The sequence below is a fragment of the Sceloporus occidentalis genome, unplaced genomic scaffold (assembly GCF_023333645.1).
Source record: "Sceloporus occidentalis isolate IW3139 unplaced genomic scaffold, rSceOcc1.0.p SCAF_6, whole genome shotgun sequence".
Classification (NCBI taxonomy): Eukaryota; Metazoa; Chordata; class Lepidosauria; order Squamata; family Phrynosomatidae; genus Sceloporus; species Sceloporus occidentalis.
This window is the reverse complement of record NW_028316986.1, coordinates 25,805,733-25,832,164: the sequence shown is the minus strand read 5'-3', so window position 1 is coordinate 25,832,164 and position 26,432 is coordinate 25,805,733. Positions and strand designations below refer to the sequence as shown.

The window sequence follows — 26,432 nt, the reverse complement described above, 5'->3', positions numbered from 1 at the left end:
TTGGCTTTGGCCAGTCAACCAGTTACAAATCCTTGTAACGGTTACCTTGTCTAGACCACATTTCACTAGCTTGTTTGCAAGAATGTCATGGGGAGCCCTGTCAAAAGCCTTACTGAAATCAAGATATACTATATCCACAGCATTCCCTTCATCTAACGAGCTGGTAATTTTATCAAAGAAAGAGATTAGATTTGTCTGGCATGACTTGTTTCTCTGAAATCCATGTTGACTTTTTGTGATTATGGAATTGCCTTCTAGATGTTCACAGACTCTCTGTTTAATGATCTGCTCTAGAATCTTTCCTGGTATTGATGTCAGACTAACTGGATGATAATTGTTGGGATCCTCTTTTCCCCCCTTTTTGAAGATGGGGACAACGTTTGCCCTCCTCCAGTCTGCTGGGACTTCTCCTGTTCTCCAGGAGTTCTCAAAGATTATTGCCAATGGTTCTGATATTACATTTTCCAGTTCTTTTAATATCCTTGGATGTAGTTCATCTGATCCTGGAGACTTATATTCATTTAGATTAACCAGGTATTCCTGTACTATCTCTTTACTTATTCTGTGCTGAAATTCCCCTATTGTGTCCTCCGCTCCATTATCTTCAAGTTGAGCACCCTTTTCCTTTTCTGAGAAGACTGAAGCAAAGAAGGTGTTGAGTAATTCTGCCTTTTCTCTGTTTACTGTTAGAATTTGCCATCTTCTTCATGCAGTGGCTCTACCATTTCCTTTTTCTTCCTTTTGCTGTGGACATATCCAAAAAAGCCCTTTTTAATTTTCTTAACCTCTCTAGCAAGCCTGGGTTCATTCTGCGCTTTAGCTTTTCTGATTTTACCCCTACATAGGCTCGCTATTTGTTTGAATTCTTCTTTGGTGATTTCCCCATTTTTCCATTTCTTATACGTGTTCCGTTTAAGAATTAGCTCAGTTAAAAGTCCCTTAGTCATCCATCCTGGTTTCTTGAAACATCTCCCATTTTTCTTCCTTATTGGAACTGTTTGAAATTGTGCCTTCAGTATCTCTCCTTTAAGAAACTCCCATCCATCTTGAATTCCCTTCTCTTTTAATATTCCTGACCATGGGATTACCCCCAGTATTTCTCTAAGTTTACTAAAATCAGCTTTCCTAAGGTCTAGAATGCATGTCTGACTATGCCTGGCTTCTCCTTTCCACTGTATAACAAACTCCAGGAGAACATGATCACTCCCACCTAATGATCCCACCCCTTGCACCCATTAACTAGGTCATCCTTGTTGGTTAGGATCAGATCCAAAATAGCTGATCCCCTTGTTGCCTCTTCCACCTTTTGGACAATGAAATTATCTCCGAGGCAAGTGAGGAATTTGCTAGACCTTGAGGATTTGGCTGAGTCTGACTTCCAGCAAACATCAGGAAAGTTGAAGTCACCCATCATTACTACATCTCTCTTTTCTGAATGTGTGGTCATCTGTTCTAGAATGGCATCATCCAATTCCTCAGTCTGACTTGGGGGTCTGTAGTAGACTCCCACAATAACGTCCTTGTTGTTTCCCTGCCCTTTAATTTTTATCCAGATGCCCTCCACCAGGCTTCCAGTATTGATGTCCTGGATTTCTTCACTGGTGTAAATGTCCCTGACATGTAAGGCTATTCCTCCTCCTTTCCTGTTTGGCCTATTTCTCTTGACTAAAATGAACACTTTAGACTAAAATGAACACATTGGTGCGGTACACACTGCCAGGACATGACGTCCTGGTGGCGAAAGTAGGGCTCGGGAGTGTGCACCAGCCACACACTCTCGAGCCCTATGACATCCTGGCGGCACCATTACAGTGCCGCCCCACCCACACAGGGCACGTGTGCATGATGTGTGGGCATTGCCACACCCACACATCATGCACAGAAAGAGACATCATAAGGGCTGCAATGCAGCCCTTACGACATCCCAAAAAGGAGCCACTCTAGGCAGCTCCTTTTTTGGTCCGCAGCGTTGCTATGAGATTTGGTTGCTATGGCAATGCTGTGAACTAAAAATGGGCACCTACAGACCGCCCCGAAGGAAGTGGTCTGTACTGGGCCATTCTTTTTCTTAACAAATAGTGAAGCACTTCTCAAATGAGAGCCTTCTTCTTAATAGTGAAGCATTTCAAATATGTCCAAAAATGTTCAAAATTTCAGAAAGAGAGTGGCACTTTAACTCTTTTTAGTACTGCACAGAAGGAGGCACTGGTAAACCACTTCTGTGTGTCTTTTCTCATAAAACCCTTAAGTTGAGGTAGTGCATAGGCAAGTACATTCCTTCTTTGGTTTATCTCAAAAGCATTCTATAGATTCCTTTTTACAAGCATCCCTCTTTTTTATGAGAATTCCTAATAGGAAGGTAACTAATCTATCCTTATTTTTCCATGTTGACAAAAAACCAGAGGTCCACACTTTATGACGGACATGGAGATGCTGCCAAAAATGACAATCCTTTATCTCCAATATTATTGGTAAAAAGGAATTAAACTGTCCCTAGATACACACACACACACACACAAAATTCAAAAAAAGAAGGAACGAAAACAGCTCAGCATGCTATTATTTTCAAAACAATGAGCTCCCAAAAGGTTGTTAGAATAAATATATTTGTCATTGTCAACTTCAACTTATAGTGACCCTATGAATGAAATCTCCCAGAGCCCTGGTCATCACCCATCCTTTGTAGCAGTCTGTGGTGTCTGTAGAACTCAGCTTGCAAACATCCTTTCAAATGCATTGATTCCCTCTTTGCCAGATTTCTTCACTATCCAGCTTTCATGCCTTGTTTTGTGACTGCTAGCATTTCCTGATTCGTGCTTCTCTATAATATGTACTCAATAAAAAACTCATTTCTTTACAACTCATTTATATATAAGAAGGCAGAGATTGTTTAAGACATGTAAGAGCCTACAAGTAGAATGTTCATTTGAGGCCCTTTTGAAGGGTCAGAATATGTTAATCAATAGTGACTGAAACATGGAGAAGAAAGCAGATTTTAGTCCCCATTCAGCCATGACACACATCAGAAAACTCTAGGCCTCATTGACTCTCACTGAACCTTACTTACAGGGAAATAGTGAGAATGAAATAGAGAAGAACATCAGATTTAGAAAAAAATAGTTGGTTCTTTTTAATGTCAAAAAATAAGCTTAAGTAAAAAAAAGGTTGATGAAGAGAATTCTGGACTGATGGGAATCTCTTGCACAATATTCTGCAAAATATTTATACATGGGGAATAGCACAGAAAACAAGATTTTTTAATGCAGAAAACAGTATCTTTCTGTGTAGAAAATATTTTTTTGTTTGTAGATGATGTGGGGTGTGTGTGCAAAAAAGCCCACATTTAAATTTTGGGAATGTGCCGCCAAAGAAAATAATGGGATTTAGCCATACACGTTTTTTACCATACGCGGGGAAGGGGGTCTGGAACGGATCCCCGTATAAAGGAGGGGGCCACTGTATAGGTTAAAAGCAGTTAAATGACAACCTTTATATTGCAGATACTGGTTCCTAATGGAGAGGAAGAAAACTGTCTCAGACCCTGGAAAAGTTACTTTTGGGGGCTATAATTCCCAGAAAAGCCAAAAAATTAACTGTTCCAAGCTTTGCAAATAGGATTGCTGCTATACTGTAGAATTAATGCAGTTTGACACCATGTTAACTGTCATGGCTCCATCCTATGGAATCCTGCGATTTGCAGTTTGTTGTGGCACCAGAGAAGACTAGATATCTCATAGGTCTACAAGTCCCAGAATTCCATAGCATTCAGCCATGTCAGTTAACATGATGACAAACTGCATTAATTCTGCAGTGTAGATGCAGCCATAGTTACAAAACCACAAGGTTAAGCAATATAATGTACAATTAAAACATAGTAGAAAAGTTAAAAAGACCCCCCCCCCTATTAAAAGCTTTTTTACCATATGATACAACAGGTGCAGTTTAAACCAGCATGGAGATATATTAATGCTGTACTATTAGTGCTCCTCTTGAATTTATAAATGGGGAATGGTTAGATTCCTTGGCAGTAACGTCTCTAAACTCTTCTTACCCTTGTGTGGACCCACTGAACCCATTATCATCTTCTGGGATGATCTGCAATGAATCACATGAGATTTCAGCCTTTGTACATTCCAACCATTTCATTCATGCTAACTTTCCATCCCAGCAGAATTTATCTGGTTGTTTTAAAAAAGAGTCTGGCTTTATGGAAACTCAATGGTTTTTTTAAAGTTATTTAGAACACTGTGTACAGTTAAATTGTGAAAATAAGCTATGTCTTGGACCCAAGGGTAAAGTTTGTGACCCAACAGTAAATTTTATAAATTTTCCATTCAGGAGGATCACAGTGCTTTTAGAAGTCTCCTGCTGTGCTGTGAAGCTGGAGCCTACTGTTGTCACTGGCTGACCTTTGCATATAAGTACATGGGAACTTTACTGAAAAACTTCATATGGTCAAAGAGGATAGGGAGAATTATCTTCCAGCTTTTGCTAGCGAGTGTCTCCTCAATGGCAGATTGTCCATGAGGTCTAATCCAACATTATACGAACATATGTGTAATGAGTCTGACAACAGTTAATAATAAGGGAAAGCAATTGCAGCAGGGAGGTTTAAGGGAGGTGAAACAACATAGGGAAGAAAATACTTAAACCTTTTCACCACCCACTATTTCTTCATCATTTAGAAAAAACAGTCATCAGGATTCTGTTATGTGTATAAACATGTAAGGGATGCTCCACATGAATGAAGATTAAAGGGCTCTAATAAAAACTTACTGATGAAAAATGACTGCCACAATTTAGAGTGTTCCATGCAAAGGGATTTTCCAGATTTCTTGCTCTATCAACATGATAACAAAGTTTATGGTGTCCATAGTCACATGCTCTGGGACAAATTCATTTCTCTCGACATTGTAATATTAATGCAAAGAGCATTCGAAATGTTTAGATCAATGGTGTAATCCTTTTTGTCTTCCAGACTCTTCTACTTCCAACATTTATTAATAACACTGTCAACATTTAAAAATAAATAAATAAATAAATTTTATTTATATACCGCCTTTACAGAGGATCAAGGCAGTTTACAAAAATACAACAACAATTACATAAACAATTGTATAACATATACACAACTAAAAATTCATCCCCTTACCTTAACTAAAATATCAACATCAAAATATAGTTAAATTAACTGCATTACAATATGTTAAAATATACCCTCCCCTACCAGCCAAATTCTCCCATGCTCCCCCCAAAGGGATGGCTCTCCTTTGCCGTCGCCCTGACCAGTGGCAGGCCCGTCACAGCAGGCACCCAGCCTTTATCCCCTTCCCAAGGGGAGCATCTGTTCCTGGCTGGGTACTTGGGGCCTGGGCCTGGCAAGAAGCAGTCTGAGGCCAGCAGTCCACCAGGTGAGATGGAGCATGCAGGTAGTAAGCAGCAAGCCCGCACAGCAGCAGGAGGTAGTAGACATCTCTTCCTGGGGTGGTGGGGTGGCCTGTTGGTCTCTCCTCTTCCCCCACTTTGTGCTGCCCCAGTGCTGTTTATACATTGTCCTTCTGGCCTTAGAGCACTCTGTGATTTCACAGGGGCCTTGGGAGCTGGAGTTCTTAAGGCTCTTCTCCCTTGCCACACCCCTTGAAAGCAGAGTCCAGTGCTGGGGCTCGCAGGTCTTGTTAGTACTATGACATTTTTATACATCTCTGGAAATCTTTCAAATGTTAAATACCCTCTATACATGATTTTAGTTAAAATAAATTCTTTCAGATTATAACTCATCCTAAATTTTAAAAGGATTTTGTCCAAATCATTTCCAGTATTCTAAGTGTATCAGAGTACCAGTATTTTGTGCCCATGTTATTGTACATCCTTTCACTTGTTCATCTCCCATTTCTGTTCTTAACACCATTTTATAAATTTTCGCAATTAAATGCTCATCATCTGAACAAAGTTTAATTTCAAATTCTGATTCTATCAGTTCAAAACCATAGGTTTTTTTATCCATCTTAAAACTCTGAACAAACTGTCTGTATGAAAACCAATGATATGTAAATCCTTCCATTTCCAGTTTGTCTCTAGATTTCATTCTGTATTGCCCATTCAGTATTATTAATTCTTTATCAGTCACCCATTTTTTATTCAAAAAGACCTCTCTCCTAACCAGTGCTTCATGTATTGAGAGAGGCAATTTAGAATAAAATTGAGTATTGCATCTGTTGCAGCCTCTATTTTAGCTTGATCATATCAGAAAATATCATGCCAAACAAATCTTAAATCAAAACCCTCCATTTGCAATAATATTTTAATTTTCTGTGTAATCCTATATAAACCATGCAAAAGAACATTCATAATAATATGATTTTAAATCTGGCCAGCCTAAACCTCTTCCTTGTTTAGCATCCTGCAATATCTTGAACCTAACTGTTGAGTTTTTGCTTTGACAGATAAAAGCTGAGATCTCTTTCTGCCATTGTTCAATTAGTACATACTTTGTCAAAATAGGTAAAGTTTGAAGCAAAACAACATTTTAATCAAGAAGTTCATTATAATCACTGAGATTCTGCCCAACAATAATTATTTCAGTTTTGTCCAGTTCTAGGTCATGTTTAATTTCTTTACAAATTCTATTTCATTTTTTCAAAGACATATTTTTGTATCTCACTTTGATCTTTGTCATCAGCCATCTTGCAAGGTGAAGGCGAAGCAATTCAGAACATAGTATTGTTGTTGTTCAGCCCCTTCTCTTGTTTGCATTTAATATTGTGTACTAAGTCTAATGTGTCTGTGCAGTTTCAATCAGAAGCAGGAAATGTTTACACAAGCTCTAAATGGGTGGGACAGTTGCTGCAATTTTCAGTAATTTTAAACAAACTCTTTGAGCATCCTGTTTAAATAGAGTTAAGTAATCATAATTTTGTGTGGGGTGGGAAAGAATTTTGTACCCGCATAATTCTCAGTAAAAAAAAAAATTACAAGATGTATTAAGGATATAGTGTTTTTTGCCTGGATTCAGTTAACCTCCTTCTTGACTTTTGTGTTGAAGGGGCAAAACGTATCTTTCCATTTTAAACAGTCTACTATAGAAGAACAAAGGTTGTATTCTGTAAGAGACCTTATTTTTCGAGGTTGCTTGCCAGGGGGAGGGGGGATCTGGATTTGTTCTCTGCTTGCTTCAATGCCATCACTGCAAGGGGACAGAATTGTTGAGAATCAGAATCAGTTAGCAGTGGTCAGATGACAAAAAGAACCAAAAGCATTCCACTTGGGTGTTACGAAGCTCAACCCAGGCCTAGCTGTTTAGTTTGACTGACATGCTGCTTAAGGACAGGTCCAGCTATTCTGACTTGTTGATCCCGCTTACTCATATGCCTGTTGCATGATAGCCCCCAGTCTGTTCCCATCCTGCTACCTTTCGTCACGCCCTAATCACGTCCCAAGGGGCTGTGCGATAAATTCCACTGTGTTAGAATCATCATAAAAGTTATGGGGCAATACTCAAGTATTTGTTATGTGCCTTTAAGTGACTCTGGCTTATGGCAGCCCATCATGGGTTTGGGGGGGGGGGGCAAGATTTGTTCAGAGAGGTTTTGCCATTAGGTTGAGAGTGTGACATGACCACAGTCACATAGGGTGTTTCCATGGCTTAGCAGGAACCCTATTCTCCTAAAGTCCTAGGCTGCTGTCACAGTGCAGGATTAATGCAATTTGACACCACTTCAACTGCCATGGTTCCATCCTATGGAATCCTAGAATTTGTAGTTTGTTGTAGCACCAGAATCCTTTGACAAAGAAGGCTAAATAGCTCACAAAATTACAAATAGCAGAATTCCATAACATGGAGCCATGGCAGTTAAAGTGGTATCAGACTGGGTTAATTCTGCAGTATAGATGCAGCTCTAGTCCAGCACTCATACCAATACACTACACTGACTCTTCAAGCACTGTTCATATTTGGAGAAACAGTGCAACTTGGTGGAATAATTGCAAAGAGAGAACGGGGAGGAGAAACTGTATTGACACAGTGAACTCAAGTTTAAGGACTTGCTGGAATCAAGAAAAAAATTCTTCACACCCATTTATAGAAGAAACATAAAACATGGGGAAAATGCCACTTGGAGAACATAGATAAGTCTTATCAGCTGCAAATTCTAGTTATTGAGGGGTGTGTGCATATGATGCTTTTCCTGATTCTGGGGTTTGAACGATATGCAAAGGCAGCTCTCAGAGTCTCAGACCAGTGGTGACAATGTTGCTTGCCTGACACACAGCACGGACACACGTCTCCAACCTGAAAGTGGGAAACACATTGCGTGCTACATTTCTGCTTTGAGGCATGTCAGCTAATCAAGCTGTCTTCAGCTGCCTGAGCAGGCCGCCCAGCTCTCCAAGTTTAGTTGAGAGCAGGATAAGATTTTTCCTCTGGATGTCTAGCAATCACCTTTTACCACGCACACCCTCTTGCTCGCCACTAAGTGTGTTTTCTTCATGCTGTAAATCTAATACAGTGCCATTAAAACAAACAGTGGAAAAACAAGCAGAAGAAAAAGTGGATTAAGTTACTGTATGTTAAAATCCAGGGGCAAAAGCAGGGAAGTGGGGAAAGGAAAAGTATTTGTTATGTAGACTTCACAGGCTGAAAACAATGCATCAAAGGCACTACCTTTTGTCTAGAATTCAAATGAAGCCTCATGATGGTATCTTTCCATGTGTAAACATTGGGTGATGAGCAGACAGTCTTGGACCCAAACAAAACCAACTGGCACAAACATTTATTCTTCCTTGCAGGAAGCTGTTGGCCATCACTCATAATTTACCACTCATAAATGCCCAGTTCTCTTCCCAGTGGTTTACAGTTACACAGGCCTGGAAGCAATGATAATGCACTCAACAGTTTCTCATGAGTGAGCAGGTAGCAATCAAAGGGAGCGACAACTGCTGTGGTGTACAAGAAGGGGCAGGACACATGCAGAGGAACCCAACTACTGTTGAGTGGATGTCAGTATGTTGCAATGCAATAAGCCTTTGTTTTCTATGAGATGAACGTTAACTCTCCTGTGGTGAGATTTCATAGTCCCACTCTTTCCCAAGCCCATGCAATCAAGCGATTTGTGCTTAGGGTATGAGTCACTGTAGTGCAAGGTTTCTCAAACTATGCATCTGATGAGACAGACCCAATGTGCTCAACATAGCTTCCTGGAAACTCACTGGGGACCAGGAGTTACACCATTCATCTGATCACCAATTTGAGTTGCAAATGTGTCAGCTGGCTCTCATTTCCAGCAGACGCAGTTCCTTGTGCTAGTAACGGATAGACACAGGATTCTTAAATTGTGAATTTTAAAACTCTATGATCCTGTAATTCTATGATTCTAGGACAAGGTTGGCAATCCAGAGGACCCTTTCTTCAGCCACCCCCAGACTGTGGAATGACCTGCCGGAAGAGATTCAATAGCTGAATAGGTTGTCTGAATTTAAAACTTCTGGCAGGTCATTCCACAGTCTGGGGTGGGGGGGGGGGGCTGAAGAAAAAGTCTTCTGGGTGACAGTTGCCAACCTACTCTTAGATTCATAGAATTATAGAATTACAGCATTGGAAGGAAAATCAAGAGCCATCAAGGCTAACCCTCTGCCATGCAGGAATACACAATCCTGGACGACTAGAGTAAATGTCCCCCAGAAGACTAGAGTGTACTTCATAATAATAATAATAATAATAAAGTTTTATTTATATACCGCCCTTCCAACAATCAGGGCGGTGAACAACAGCTAATACATTAAAATACAAATACATATATCAATAACAATATTAAAATAAACATTAAAACACATCATCAACATTAAAACCCCAACAGCCAGCTGCCATCGCTGTCGAAGGGTAGGGGGAGACTAGCTGGGATCTAATTCAGGGAACGCCAACCTGAACAGGAAGGCTTTTAGCTCCCTCCTGAACTGGGCCAGGGAGGTGGCTGAGCGGAGCTCTAAGGGCAGCGTATTCCAGAGGGTCGGGGCGACGATGGTATATGACCCCCTTGTTGTGGAGGCCAGTCTAGCCCCAGGGACCCTCAAAAGTTGCTGCCCAGATGTTCTGAGGGTGCGGGGCGGAATGTATGGGGAGAGGCGGTCCTCCAGGTATCCTGGGCCCAAGCCATGTAGGGCTTTATAGGTTATCACCAACACCTTGTATTGTGCCCGGAAGCGGATGGGCAGCCAATGTAGATCTTTAAGTACAGGTGTAATATGACTGGCCCTGGAGGTACCAGTGACCAGTCTGGCTGCCATATTCTGTACCATCTGTAGCTTCCGGGTTTGGTACAAGGGTTGCCCCATGTAGAGCGCGTTGCAGAAATCCAGTCGAGAGGTTACCAGAGCATGTACTACCGTTTCAAGGTCTCTCTGGGCCAGGTATGGGCGCAGCTGGCGAATAAGCCGAAGCTGATAACAGGTGCTCCTGACCGTCGCATCCACCTGAGCTGTAAGGTGGAGCGACGAGTCAAGAAGCACCCCCAGACTGCGCACGGAGTCCTTCACAGTGAAAGGTCTGGAAACCATGCCCTATAAGAAATGGAGTAGTAGGGAGCTGGGTGTGTCTAGCCTAGAGAAGAGAAAGTTAAGAAGTGATACAATAACCCTGTTTAAATATTTGAAAAGAGATCATGCTGTAGTGATGTTGCAAGCTGTTCCATAAACTCCAAACAGCTCTGGGAACTCTTGAATTAAATAAGCTAAAATAAGACTAACGATCACAAACAAAATAGTTGTAGATTAATCCCTTTCTGGCATCTCTGAAATGAAAACAAGAACATTTCTCTATAAAGTACACCAATACATCTTGAGAAGTAATTAGTTTTTTGTTTTCTTTTTTTAAAAAAAGGCTTTCCTTTATTTTTATTTTTTTAAAAAAATTTGCATTGTCTCACTTGCAATGTCAAACTTAAGAAGATAATGAACTGGAATTTAGCTTAGAAATAAGCTCAAAAACATATTTGAAATTGCCACCAAACTAAATCAGCCATGGATTGGCTACCAGTTTGTTTGTTGCTCTTTTCTCTCCCAGTCCCATGCAAAAACAGGAGGTTCATTGAGCCTCTGGTAGGCTTCATTCAGTTTGATGAGTTGCCAAATATCAATGAGGGAATAGAGGGCATGCTTAGAAAAAATTGCAGATGACACCAAATTAAAAGGGGTAGCTAACACCCCACAGGACAAGTTCAAAATTCAAAATGGCCTTAATAAGTTAGAAAGCTGGGCCAAAACTAACAAAATGAATTTCCACAGGAAGAAATGTTAGGTACTGCACTTAGGCAGAAAAAATGAAATGCACAAATATAGGATGGGAGACACCTGGCTTGACAACAGTTCGTGTGAAAGGGTTCTGGGAGTCCTAGTAGACCACAAGTTGAACATGAGTCAGCAGTTTGAAATGGCAGCAAAAAAAGCCAATGCAATTTTAGGCTGCATCAATAGAAGGGAAGGGAAGGGAAGTAATATTACTGCTCTATGTCACTTTGGTCAGGCCTTACCAGTTCTGGGTACCACAGTTCAAAAAGGACCTGGAGTGTATGCAGAGGAGGGCAACCAAAACGGTGAAAGGTCTGGAAACCATGCCCTATAAGAAATGGTGTAGTAGGGAGCTGGGTGTGTCTAGCCTAGAGAAGGGAAAGTTAAGAAGTGATACAATAACCCTGTTTAAATATTTGAAAAGAGATCATGCTGAAGCTGAAGCAAGTTTGTTTTTGCAACTCCAAAGAATAGGACCCAGACCAATGGATTCAAACTAAAAGATAAGAGTTTCCATCTCAATGTTAGGAAGAACTTCCTGACAGTAAGAGCTGTTCACTTAACATGAAAGGCTCATCAGAAGGGGGAATGTAAGTGTCTCTTCCACCTTTTCCTGTTTTTTATTGGTGCTAAAGCCTGGATGAGTCTTTGAACCACTGCACCACCCTGGGGAAAAATAATAATTTGCAGATAGGGATAAGTTTACAGTGGCATGTGAAGAAACCCTCTTTGGGTCATGCCATCTTGAATCATCAATTCCATCAATGGTTTGCTGAGATTAAAAGATAATGACAAGCAATTTGAAAAGGTTTGTGCAAAAGTTCCTAACAAGTTGTTCTGCTCAGCAATACTTATTTGAAAAGTGAAGAAGAAATCCAGTAATTTTAAAGAAGTGTGTGTCATATTTCCAGCTTCCTTTAATTTGTGTTTGATTCTAATGATTTGCCCAGTCTTCATTAGTTAAACTTATGCTTTTAGGGTAGCTAGTTGAGGATTATCCCAGGCTTAGATTTCTGGGCCAGAATATGAGATTTACAGGTGTTCCCTGGGATATGGCATTCAGTGTTATGTGTTAAGTGGAATGACAATTACAGTGTTAGGTGGAATGACCACCACAGATAGTCATTAAACATAGAGAAAACGAGAAAGAGAACATATTTTCCTGTTTGGAAATTAAGACAGACATCTTAGCTAAAGGAGTCAGTGAGTCAGCTAAAGGATTTTATTCCTTCTGACTGATTTAGGGAAAGACAGAATAAGGAACATTTAATCTAGCATACTTGGTTCTAGCCAGAAGTTGGATGTAGAGCAGAACAGAGAGTGAGCCCTGGTGCCACAATTACTGGGAGAGAAGGAGGTAGCTGAGTAACTACACAGACCACTTGGAGAGTCGTTGGACATGGCAGCAACAAATCCATTAATCCTTGCAGTTTGTCTACTAACTGAGCTGGGGATTTGTACCCTTGCAGACTTTTCTTTTGCCTAGAGCTGGGCCCCCCAAAACTGGAGAATTTGTATCCATGTTTCATGCCTGAAGATGACCCACAAAAACTAGAGACTCATGGCCAAGCGCTGAGATCTGGAAACTGTACATGTTTTGCATTGTCCATTTCATCCTGCCCCTTGTTCGAAACTTTCAGTGTGCTGTTTCTTCTAACTGAAAAAAAATCTCAGTATGCTAGCCACATACATACAGTGGCATCTTTGTGTAACAGGAGGGGAGGAAATCAGCTAAATGGTTCTATCTTTCTGAATTTCAGGACCGCCTCTTTTTCGTCATGGAATATGTCAATGGAGGAGACCTAATGTTTCAGATTCAACGCTCGCGCAAATTTGATGAGCCTCGCTCCCGCTTCTATGCAGCAGAGGTCACATCGGCACTTATGTTCCTCCACCAACATGGCGTCATCTACAGGTACTTTCTTTGCGGTGCTGAAATGAAGACTTCTTCAGGCTCTTGGTTTGATATTGGCCAAAATCCAGTGTCTCTTAGCAACTGGATTGGCTGTTTGTTTCTGCTTACTTACATAGACCTCCCCCTCCTTATGTCTTTCTTTCCTTTGGGGAAGGGAAGGGGCAGGAAGGCTGTTTATCATTCTGAATGTTAACATCTGACTCGTCTCTGCAGCCATCGCCAGCTGTGGGTGCCAGCTTTGTATTATAAGACAAGCAAAGCTTTTTTTAAAAGCTTGGCACACTGTGACTCAGGGTTGACTTTGACGGTTGCTTGCTGCAATCTCTTCGATTTTCCCCTACTGCCATAGATTTGCACCATTTCTGAACTCCCTGCCACTTCCTGAGTTTGTTTGTCCTACTTGTCTCCATTCTGATAGAACTGGAATAATCATTTTGTGTGGCTTTGTGCATGATGCCCCTTTCCTCTTGACTTTTGAGGGCAAAGACACAGGCATTTACAGGAAGCACTTTTTTGTAGACAACTTGAATTTGCTCCTGGCCTTCCCAGATCACCATCCAAACAATGACAAAATCTAAGAAGCTAATCTTTCCTTATGCTGCGAAGAATGCACTTGGGCATAAATATTTATTATTAGAAACAAGGAGCTACTTGAGAATTTTTCACCTACTATCTCTGTGTTTATGAAGGCCTTTATCTTGTCGTTTCACCCTTCCTCTCCTTTTTTTCCCCTTTAAAAGAAAAAAAAAACACCCACACATACACACACAGACCAAAAATTGGCAGCTTTTCACTACTTCAGATAAATCTTGGCAGGAGTATACAGAATGAACTGCAGTTCAGGGAAGTTGGCTGTGGGATCACTTCTCTTTCATGAAGTACTTTGGGAGGGTGCGGGCCACAAAGCCCTATTCACACTTTACATGGCAGGAGTATTTGGCTCCGATATACCAGTGACCGGACTGGCAAGAGCCAGAAAACATGAAGCAGGAAGAAGAATGCGTGTTTGTGAGCACATGGGGACATGGAAGTGGATTTGGCTTCTCAGCTTTTGCCCAGCCTGTGTTTGCCAGCCTGCTTTACCACTTGGAGCTTCCTAATGCTTACCTTCTAAACTCCAGTATATATTAGAGTTCCTTTGTGATTATTTATTGTTTATTTGAAACATAGACAAGGTGCTGCATCCAGTAGCCACTAGCCTTTTCATAGAGCTCATTGAAATCACTGTTAAAAGTGGAGCCACATGATGTATGGGTTGAGTCTCCCTTATCCAAAATGCATGAGACCAGAAGTATTTTGGATTTCAGATTTTTTCAGATTTTTAAATATTTGCATATACATAAATGAGGTATCTGGGAGATGAGACCCTAGTCTAAACATGAAAATCATTCATCTTCTGCATATACCCTATACACATAGCTTGAAGGTAATTTTATACATAATATTTTAGATAATTGTCTGCATGAAAAACGTTTGTTTATACTGAACCATCAAAAAGCAAAAGTGTTACTATCTCAGCCACCTATGTGGACAATTTTGGATTTTGGAATTCCAGATATGGGAGACACAACCTGTATCACTATCATCATCATCATCATCACTATTTATATCCAATGTTGTTCCTAGTACTGGGACTGAAGGTGGCTTATAAACACTTATGAAATCATAAATAAAAATATACGAGTTATTTTAAAATGCAATTAAATTTTACATACAGTTAAAATGAATCCATGAAAGGGGGGGGGGGGATGAAGACCAGCACTGCGTTCAGCATTAAGACCAACCAGTCATTAAAAAGATGGCCTTCTCAGGGGTAGCTCCCAGACATTAGCACTCCCTCAACAGGAAGCTAGGATGGTCCTGTCCTTGTTGCCCTTCCTTTGGGAAGTGAAAACTTTTCTGTTCTGACAGGCTTTTAGAAACTGACTGTGAGGACTTTTTACAGTGTGCTGCATTGCTATTTCTTGTTGTTACCAAACATGCCTGGAAGGAGAGTGGGACTAAGAGAAGACTCTTCCCTTGAAGTTCTTAAAGCCAAGTAGGCTTACACTGGAAGATCTGGTCCTTCAGATTTTATTTACTTAATTTCTTTAATTTTTACCCTGGCTTTTTGCAAAAGGGTTTGCGAGACAGCTGTCAATAGAATGATGTAGATTATTTCACAATGGCATTGTGGGGAAAAGATGGCTGCCCTATATAGCATAGCTGGGAATCCATGTACAGGTTAAGTCTCCCTTATTCAGAATTCAAAGATCTAGTTGTATTAGGTTTGATGGGTCACAGGTTCTGTGTGCTTTGCTATGCAGCTTCAGACTTTCCTTTAGTGCTAAGATATATCCAGTTTTATCCTAATTTTACAGAGAGAGTTCATTTGTGGTTTAGCAGAAGGGCTCCACCTCTCAGTTCATGTCATCCTTTGGCTGGCATGGTCACAAGACATGTTTAAATCCATTTTAGTTAACATAGATTTGAATGCATGTAGTCTTATCTGATCCCCATGGTTGGAAGGAAAACAAAAGTCACATTCTTAGTTCATGTAAATATTTTAATAAAAAAGTACATTGTTATATCAAAGGCCATCCTGTCCTAGCATACCACCCTTTGTTTTCTTCAACTGCCTTTAAAGGCCTCCTTTTATTATTGTATTATTGGATTCTTAAGATATTATCAAGAATTGCATGAGAGATATCTAATGGAGCAGTCCAAGGTGATGAACTGATTTGAAAGTTACTATTTAGCACCTTGGATAGATCCTTTGAATTCTGAGCTGAAACCTTGTGTAGATTCACCTCTCTATTGACGTGGAACCCACCACCTGTTACTGATACACACATGACACTTCTAATTTCTTAACAATGTTTAAGAGTCCAGCAGTGTCTTAATGGCTTCTCACACTCCATCCTCTTCCTTTTTCCCATCTCAGATTGCCTTTTCAGTATTAACCACAATGTAAAATGTTTTTGTTACTTGCTGTCAAGTTGACTTAGACTTACAGCAGCCCTAGGAATGAGAGACCATCACAATCCCCAGTCATGCTCAGGTCTTGCAAACTCAGGGCTGTGGTTTCCTTGACTGAGTCAATCCATCTGTAGTCCAGTCTCTCTCTTTTACTAAACATAGTATTACACCAGCATGGACACTGTTCTGAATCACTTTAAGTCAGAGTTTGAAAGACATTTGCAAACTCTTGAAAAGGGTTATCATTAACCATGGTGAAAATAAAACACTATAGCTACCAGCACTGAAAGTTATTAATGAAGAAAAATTTGCAAGCTTGGAGAGTCTCAATTTATTTATTTTATTTTATTTTATTTTTATCCCGCCTTTCTCCCAGAATGGGACCCAAGGCGGCGAACAAGTTGGCTTTTGCCTGGGTCTACTGGGAAGGGCAAGAATCACTTCTTTTTGTTCACCCCCCGTTTGAGTTAATTGTGTATGAGCTCCTTTTGCATTTTGAACTCAGTTTACAGCAATTGCAGTAAACTAAGCACAAAAAGAGAAAGTGGGAGGAGAAGAAATGAACTAGGGCATTTTAAACGCTGCTGAAAAAATGAAACAAGGGATTAAATGGGACTGTCTCTACTAAATGGGAGCAGTTGAAGGGTGTGCTAGTGTTTTTCCAAACAATTTTGTTCATTTTTAGAAAATTTGTTTGGGAATAAATCCCATTGACTGTAAAGGGGCTTATTTCTGATTAGATAAACATATGATCATGCTGCTAATCTTTTTCTTTGTAGTTCAGATTTTAAAGTAGGAATGCTTAAAATGACAGACTGTGACTTTATATTTTTCACAAACCTGCTTCAGTCACTTTCCTTTATTTGGAGGGATATTTAATAGTCCATCTTAAGTAAAATGAACTGCTGAAAGAGCATTTCACCCACTCTGTTTTAAAAAAATCACTAATTGAAAAGTATTTTTTCTGTAGCTATTCAAGTACTGTTCATTTTATTAACATAAACGTGTCCAAAGTTGACAAGTCAAACATAATCAAAAGATGAACAAATTGAAGTAAAAGTAAAAAATGAAGATGGATGCTAATGGGTAGGGTTATAAAGATGAAATAAGTTATGGTGGACATCTTTTATAGAATGGAAAGGGAACTTGTAGCACCTTTGAGACTAATTGGAAGAGAGAAGTTGGTAGCGTGAGCTTTCATAAGCTCTATTTCCTCAGATGCATGCATGCATGCATGCCACTCCATGCATCTAAAGAAGTAGACTCAAGTCTATGAAAGCTCATACCACCAATTTGTTTCTTTCATTTAGTCTCAAAGGTGCTTCAAGATCCCTTTGCATACTGATTTTCCAGACTACCACAGCTATGTCTTTGAAGTCTTTTACAGAGAAATGGCTGCCATTCTTATAATATGTTAACAAACATTCCCAAATGGTGATTCCACTCGACCATCATTTAAATTTTGGGATAATGCCTTGTATGAGACTTTAGCAAGCCTTTGATTCCCAGTGTCCAGTTTTAACAGTGGCTGCCATGTTGAACATCCCAAAATTCAGAAAGCAGCTCAGAATAAGGCATTATAGGGAAGGAATGGCAGATGTTGTGATTCTCAATCCCCACAAAACAATTTTGCTTCATCACCTCCAAAATATAACTGAAAAGAAAAAGTTAGTTTTAGAAGAGTGATATACATGACAGATGTCACTATCAATGCAACATAAGCCACTATATGTTGTTGTTGTTGTTGATGTTATTTTTATCCCAGCTTTTCCCCACAGTTGATACTCAAGTTGGCTTACAATTTAAAAACACAAGAGAACTAAAAATATACAAAGAAGTGAACATTAAGATAAGATTAAACTTTTGAACAGTATTAAAATGATTTAAGACTATAGGTAAAAAGATAAAATGCCATTAAAAGATAAAAGCTATTAAAGCATTCCATTCTAAAACAATACAGTACCCTCAGCTCGTTCTTTAAAACCTTTCCATCTTAAAAGCCTGCTGGAGGTTCTTTGCTCAGCAGTGAACGACTGCAGGAAGGGGCCCATTCTGACCTCCCTAGGAAGGGGATTCCAGAATCTAAGAGCAGCCACCAAGAAGACCCTCCTTCAAGTTCCCACCAGCTGTGCTTGTCATTTCCCTCCCCCCTCCCATAATGATTTGGATGTTGCATCCATCTGGGCCACAGAGCAAAAAACAGAGCGTCAGACACCACGAAAATGTGGCAGCCCCACTGGCTGTTGCCTTTTCTTCCCTAGAGTGCACCAATCTGAAATGATACATAGGACATTGTGGGAAAAACAAAATGGCAACTTCCATCCAATTTGTGACCAGCAGAGCTTATTCCCAATGGTACTATAGGCAAGGAGTGAAAGACAACACTGTGATGGGCTGTGCCAAGATGACTGGGTCCCAGAAGCTACCTGAGGACAGCATGTGCTAATCCTGGACCTGGTTTGCTCAAACAAGGAACTTAAACAGTGGATTGCTGAACTGTGTCTGAGGCTTAGTATGATGAGAACACCTTGCTCCAGATGCTACATCTGAAGATCTAGCCAGTGATTTTGCAAGTGAGGGGAGAATTTGGACTAAGGTCTTTCCAGTTCCTAGCAGTTTCCTCATTCTAAAGGATCTACATCTTTTTTCTAGAATGTACTCCACTGACAGATCCATTCTATTCTATTCTATTCTATTCTATTCTATTCTATTCTATGTACAGCACTGTGTAAACCTACAGTGATTTATAAATAAAGTTTAATAATAATAATAATAATCTTCCCTAAATACAATAGAAACTTCCTATTGGCTGAGCCTGATACCATTAAGGCAGAGTAAGACACCAGCCCCAGGAAGCAGTTTTGGACTGGCACGAAAGGATAAGGATTTGTTTGTTATTTAATGGAGGTGGTTATATTTACAGTACCAGGGATGGCAAGAGATGTTTGTGGCATTTTCAGCCTTGTGTGCCAAGTTAACGTACTTAGCTTTGAGTACTATTGACTTGAGTGGATAGGGAGTGTCATTTGTTACTTCGCTTCAGGCAGCAATATCTTCAGGCTGGCTTGGCTGGCTGGGGGATTCTGGGAGAGATAGTCCAAAACATAACTTTACTAAGCTCTGCTAAAAAGTTATCGTTACACCATGAAAACTGTTGAAGTGATCTCACATTATATTACCATCACAAAACATCAGTAATGCCTTCGTTGCCTCCACGTTCTGATACACACACACACACACACACACACACACACACCTGGGACTGGTAGTCTGGTGAGGAACTAGAGCATTCTGGGTGAAACCCCGAATCCCATAATTCCATAGAAAGGAATAGTGTCTGTTAGCGTGGAATAATAGCACTATAATATTGCAATGTTTCTTGGCCGTCATCCTTAAAATGAGTCAGAACCTGAATTTAGTATGTTTTTGAGAGAACCAGTATGGTGGAATGATCTGAGCATTGGATTGTGACTCTGGAGATCACAGTTCGAATCCCAGCTCAGCCATGTAAATCCACTGGGTGACCCTGAGCAAGTCCCACTTTCTCAGCCTCAGAGACAATGGCAAACCCCCTCTGAAGAAACCTGCTAAGAAAACTCCATGATAGGTTCACGTTAGGGTCACCATAAGTTGGAAATGACTTGAAGGCACACAACAACAGCAAGGTTTATTAACTAAAGCTCTCAGAATCCACAGTCTGCAGGAGGATTCTGAGACTGGTAGTCAAAAAAGAAACTTTCCCAAGCACTCTGTGGGATTCATTTCTGCACAAAACCTCTCAGGAATTTCCTTTCTTCAATGTTCACCTGTAGGGCCCTGCATCACGTAAGCTAGGGCCTTGACCTTAACTTTAGGAAAGCAGTGTGGTTCTTTTGTTAAAATGAGAAAGGGAGAGACAGTAGGAGGCTGCCAAGAAGCTTGCCAAGTTTACATTCCTATGAGGGCAGCCCTTTTCCTGTAGAGTTTGTAGGAAGGGGACGAGTGCTTTCTGTCTGATAACAACAGCAAACTAATTCTGCTGAGAGGAAGTGTGGAAACTGTATTTTATCTTCTGTTTTAAAGTCAACTGTTTTACATTATTTAATTGTTCACTTTCTTAACAGGGAAAACCCCACCAAATTTACATTATCTTCCTGAGTTGGAAAACATAAATATTACTATGTACAAGAAAGGCAGAACCTCATATATGATACAAGCACACACATATACATACATATACTTCAGTATGCAAAGAGATCTTGTAGCACCTGGTAGCATGAGCTTTCCTTCTTTCTTTTATTTAGTCTCAAAGATGTTACGAGATCACCTTGCATACATAGCTATTGAGGTATACCTCAGTTAAAGGAATGGATATGTTCCTGGATGTTAAAGAAGTAAATTTGGTAGAGGCAGAAATAACATGGAAAGAATAAGGATAGGTTGAATTTATCTCAATCATTATGCCACATCTCACTTCACCTACCTTTAGAGATTCATCTTTTTCTGCAGATTCTCCCCACTTCCATCAGGAAGATGACAGGGGGCAACTGAGGATCATCTGACTATGTTGTCATAGGTGAACACACCATCAAAGTGTCATCTCCACAACCTCCAGAAAACTCTCAGGGAGATCCTAAAGGATGTGTGTTTCTGGTTCTCAAAACATAGCAGATGATCCTGTTGGGGTGTATGTGTTGTGGCAAAAAACCGGCAGAGGTTTGAGGCATTTAACAAAAACTTTACTTAACAGACATCTTAAAAAACTGAAGCAAAACAAAACAATATGAATGGCACAGTACACAGCAGCAAAAAATTAAAGCACAGTCAAAAATCCTGATTCAGCAGCATGCCAACATTGTTTTACCATTACAGCAGCATGGAGAGCAATATAGAAAGAATGCTCCCCATAATCCAGCAGATCTACAAAGTAGTTACACCTTTCTAATTGGTTAACATAATCACCTGGTCTACTTAGCCAATTGCCATGATCTACACCTGCCACTTTACTAGACTCTCATCCAGTCACAACTTAGTATACCTTGACAGATCCTCGGCTATCTGCTGTCTTCCTTTGGCCACCACATGGCTGTGAGGGTGGAATTGCATGAAAACACTGAGTCCTGGGGAGGCTGGTCTCATTACACACAGGAGATGCTCAATAACCCAAACACTGGACTAATGACCCAAAAGCTGGACTAATACCCACATAGCTCAGCAAGAGGAGGGCAGACATCCTTTGGATTGTGCATATCTCTCAATTTTTCAGTGCGGTTCTCAACGGAGTACTTGCATACAAATTTTTGTGTTTGCCTTTCATGAATGTATCTGTTGGGAAAGGAAAATTGAGGATAGCTGGCATTGGATTTTCTCCTGGGTTTTGGGGCATATCTTTAATTCAGCTGCAGAGGGTCCCAGTTTAGAGCATTAGCACTGAGGGGGAAGTGTTTTACTAATCTAAATCCTCCTCTGCTTCACCCCATCTCCATAATCCTTCAGTGCTGCTATTATACTCCAAAACAGGAAAATAGTAACCACAAAGCAAATACTGGTGGTTTTCTCAGTGGGAATAACATTGAGAAGTGATATTTAGTTTGAGGAAGTGGGAGAAGAGAGGTGTGAAATTTTTTGTGTGTGCATACACACACATGCACCTTCATATTACCTATTGACTTATGGTGATCCCAGGAATTTCATAAGGTTTTCTTAAGTAAAGAATATTCAGGCCTTGTTTGCATGAACCAAGATACTCAAGGGGCATCTTGGAGTATTCTGGCCCCACAACTCCCCCATTCTGCCCCCATTACATTGGCCTCTGTCTCCGCATTGCAGTGGCTTTCTGTACCAGTGTAGTGCTCGGCAGCACTAAAACAGAGGGCTCCAGATCCTAGACAGCCATGTCATCAACAGCACCTTCCCACCCTCCAGCATTTCAGAGTTGAAAACCGGGACTCATGGGGCCATATAACACCAGAGTATGGTCAAGATGGCAAAGATTATTAATGAGGAAGAACACATAAGCTAAGAGAGGCTGCAGCAGTTTGAGTTATTTGTGTGCAAATTGCTTTGGCACTCTGAGCTCATTTTGCAGCAATTGAAGTCAGCTGAGGACAAAAGGCGAGGTAGGAGGAGTAGAGAGAAACCAGGACATTTTAGAAGCAACTGAAAAAGTGGGATGACAAGAATTAGTTAGTACTGTCCCTGCCAAATTGGAACAATTGGAGAGTATAGATCTTAATATTCATCAGAATCTGTAACTGTAGGGAGATCTGGAGTCAGCATCTCAGTTCCATGCTAAGTCAACTAAAAGGATACACTGGATGGAACTCCTGAAGTTCCAATCTGTAGTATCATACAGTCCTTGGCTGCTTCTGTACCAGAAAGTTTTCAAAGCACAAATCCTTTAGTGTTTTTATTGTTCTTAGAGCTAGAAAACATATTTACTATAACAAGGAATCTTTCACTGCCAAAGCATGAATACATGATTTCTTTTTTTTTTTTTTTTCCACACCCACAAGCAGAAACATGTCAAGTTTGCTTTTGGCAGCCATCTAATAAGAGAGAGAAAAAACCACCCTTCTTCCTAATAGTTTTTTTTTTATAAGTTAACAGTTTGTTAGGGAACCACATACTTGATACATTATTTCATTATATTTAAGTTCCATAAATAATATGAACATCTGTTTTCATGTAACAGTCATCTGTGTAAATTTGACCATGGAACGACTTCCCATTGCAAAGAACTCCTAAAGTTCATCCTTTGCCAGTGGAAACTTGAGGGATGGGGAGATATCATGGAGCTAAAAGCTGCTTGTTTCCTTTCCTCAAGAATACCCTTGAGAGCACAGCTGAGAAATCTTTTTTTTTTTAATGTAATATCTTGGGATCCCATGAAATACCAAGAAGATGCCTACCAAATGGTGGGAATACTTTCTTTAATTTCTGCAATTTGATTCACCTTGTCAGTGTGGAACTTTAAAGCATACAATTTGGGAGAGACCAGGGGCCCATTCACACTACATAATTATATCACTTTAATTCCACTTTTACTGCCAAATAAGAATTTTTACTGCCTCAGCAACATAATGTATAGAATGTCTCAGAAGTGACAGGATGCATAAAATCATTAGCAACATCAGCTGTAGAAAGGGCTTTTTTCTTTTTCCTTTACGAGAGGAAAACACTGAGAAGGTACCTAGATTCCCTAGATCAGTGGTTTCAGTCAATAGTTTGTGTACCAATTGTGAGACACACAAATGGTCTACGGACAACACAGGTATCTTGATTGTAGCAATAAAAATTGTTTGGTAGTAATACCAAAATGTATATGTTGTTCTTTACCATCATCCCATTAAAACTTGTTTTGACAGTATTCTTAAAATGTTCTACTATTCATGGAATTATTATTTTTGTTTACTGTGTTTGCGCCTAATAATACTACTAGATGGTACTGAATACTCATAAACATTACATCTATGATAAACGGGGGCTTGGTTTTCACTGTTGTGGCACCCACCATGCTTGCTAGAGTGATTGATGGGACTTAAGGTACGAAAGATTGAGAACTGCTGCCCTTGCATAAATCTTGCTCATGAAACCCAGGTGATGTTTTGCTTTGCATTATGATTTCCCCTCATTAGTCTTCATTTCATCTGTAATTTGACATCTTATCTATACATGAACTTAAAACACCTCAACAAAACAAGCAGTGTTTTGTTTGATAAGTCAAATTAATCTTTTCAGCCGGTACAAAAGTACAGCTCAACAATGCATCTGAAAATAAATTTGGCCTCTGAGGACATGCTTGCCTTCATTTTTAAGCATTCAACCATCACACTTCATTTGACTTGAACTCAATAGTATCATCCCATTCTTTCACAATCTTTCAACATGAGTCTTTTTACAGGTGTTATTTGATGTTTTGTTGAAAAGATGATATACAGCAAAAGAAATACATTTGCACTTCACTGCCTCTGCTGTAGTGCATTTACTTCTTTTACTCTACAATAATTGCATACCAGTTTGTCAAACCTCTTTTATGGCAGAGAAAGACAAATGGTATCATTCATTCAAAAGTAAAAGGCTAAATCTAACATTCACCTGGCAGTTTCTCCCCCTCACTGCAGCCTTTCATGTCACTTGGAAGTCAGCTCAAGGGCCTGTTTTGGGGAGCAGGGGAATATGAGGCTGGATGCAATAGGGAGGAAGGATGCCCCAACCCCTGAATAATTCCACTGGAATCTGCTATTTCATCAAGAGAAGTCAAGTACAAATTGAGTTTCCTTTATCTGGAATTCCTAAAACCAAAACTTTCTTTATGGGTATCTGAGATAGTGACAGCTTTGCTTCTAAAATACTGTATACGTGTGTAAGTTGTATATGAAACATACTAGATACACTCATATATAAGTCTAGAAATTTTAGTCAAAAAATTGAGCCCGACTTATCCACAGGTCATGTAAGTACTGTACTTTAACTCTTAGCAAAAAAGGAACCATCTCCTTCTCTGAGTAGAGTAGCAAAAGGCAAGAGCTTAATCTGTCCAGGGAGAACCTAAAAGAAGCACTGACCTCCTCTACTCTCTCCGCTGGGGTACTGCTTCTGGCTTTTTGGAATGCCCAGGAGGGAAAATGGTGGTGGTAGTTTCCTCCTCACTCATCTGGCCTTTAGAGTGAGCACAAACATTTATGCCTGCAAGAATTTTGTATGTTCTTTGACATAGTTTCCTTAGCTTCATCCTTTACATCCTTTGTTACACGCCCCTAGTTTTACCATTGACTCACACATGAGTTGTATCAAAATCCATAATTTTGGTCCCAAAACCTGCCTTCAACTTATACATGAGGCTGACCTATATCATGTATATATGGTATATGAATTTTGTGCTTAGACTTGAGTCTTATCTCTAAGATATTTCATAATGTACAGATATACACCCTGAGAGAAAGGCAAACGCAAAAACCCTTAACTCTCCCTAAAATCCAAAATGTGGGAGGTGTTCTTTGTACCCAGTTCATTATACTTACCTTGTTAGCTTATTTATATTGACTACAAACACTTATAACCTCACAATTTTAACTTTTCTGATAGTATGGCTTCTATGAGTACCCAGCTTGTTGGGAGGCAATTAACTTACAAACATTGTAAACCATTTAGAGACTGCTTAGGCGGTATGAAGCAGTATATAAATGAAGCTGCCATTGCTATTGTTATTGCCAAGAAAACACTATCCTTAGGATCATTATAAATCGGAAATGACTTAAAGGCACACAACAACAACACAACAAGAACATTATTTACTAAAACATTGTGAAATCCATAGCAACATAGGATTTCAAAGAAATGTAAACCTAACTGAATAAGCAAAGGATTATCTTGGCCTTTGGGAAAGTAACATAGGCTCCAGCTACTTCTCTTAGTTTCTGCCCCAGTTTGAAAGCCTTTGCTTCACTTTACAAGGTCTGCTCAAACCTTATAGGTTTGCCTATTAAAAAAGCAGGACACAGCAGACATCATTTGGTTAGTTTAAATCTGGCAGAATGATAAGCTGTCAAAAAAGGTTTCTCCTTGCCAGGTTTTCAAAATAGCATTAAGGGGCAGTTGAATTTCATGATGCACAATATAACAATCAAGAAGTAACTATCCACAAGTTTGTGTTCTACGTAAATACTAAATGAAAGTATTGATTTCAGTTAACCTAGCCACATATTCCTCTGTAAAATCAACTCATTGTCCACATTTACAATGACACAACCAAATATAGGTGTTTTGGCATCTATATAAAAGGAAAAGCTTTCCAACCTTCAAACAGAGACATCCTTTATAATTAGGGACATCTGTGAAGTCTATAAAAGACAAGTTTCTGGCCCTAAAATAAGGGACATCCTTTACACCTGACAACCCTATCGCTTCATGGTTACTGCAATAGTTCTACAAGTTTCCTCAAAAGTTCTTTGCCAGGTTTGTATGTTTTTAATGTGCAGAAAGTTATTGTTAATTGACGAGGCCCAAGCAATTCTAGTCAATTCTTCTCTTTCTCCAAAACAGAGGTTTTCAGCACAGACTATTTCATTCCACTGAATTGTCCATATCTTAGACATCAGCAAACTGGTTTTGAAAAATACAACTTAATATATCACTACTTCTTTCAGAGAAGCCAGGCATTTTTCCTGATCAGGCAATTTGTTCTTTTGTGTAATTACACTGTGAATAAAATTAGCTTTTGGTCACTTCAGGCTGACCCATCTTTGGTCTCCAAGCTAAGAATGCAGAAAGAGAAAGGAGAAATTTAACAGAACGGTGTCCC

The 26,432-nt window shown here is 39.8% G+C and overlaps 1 protein-coding gene across 1 annotated transcript in view; it reads left to right on the top strand.

The window, feature by feature from the left end:
* LOC149310541 (protein kinase C epsilon type) overlaps nt 1-26,432 on the top strand; it is a 433,141-nt gene that overhangs the window by 374,265 nt on the left and 32,444 nt on the right. Inside the window, exon 11 of the mRNA XM_089529148.1 lies at nt 13,038-13,192. Within this exon, the coding sequence (XP_089385274.1) occupies nt 13,038-13,192 (155 nt within the window). The remainder of the gene's footprint in view (nt 1-13,037; nt 13,193-26,432) is intronic.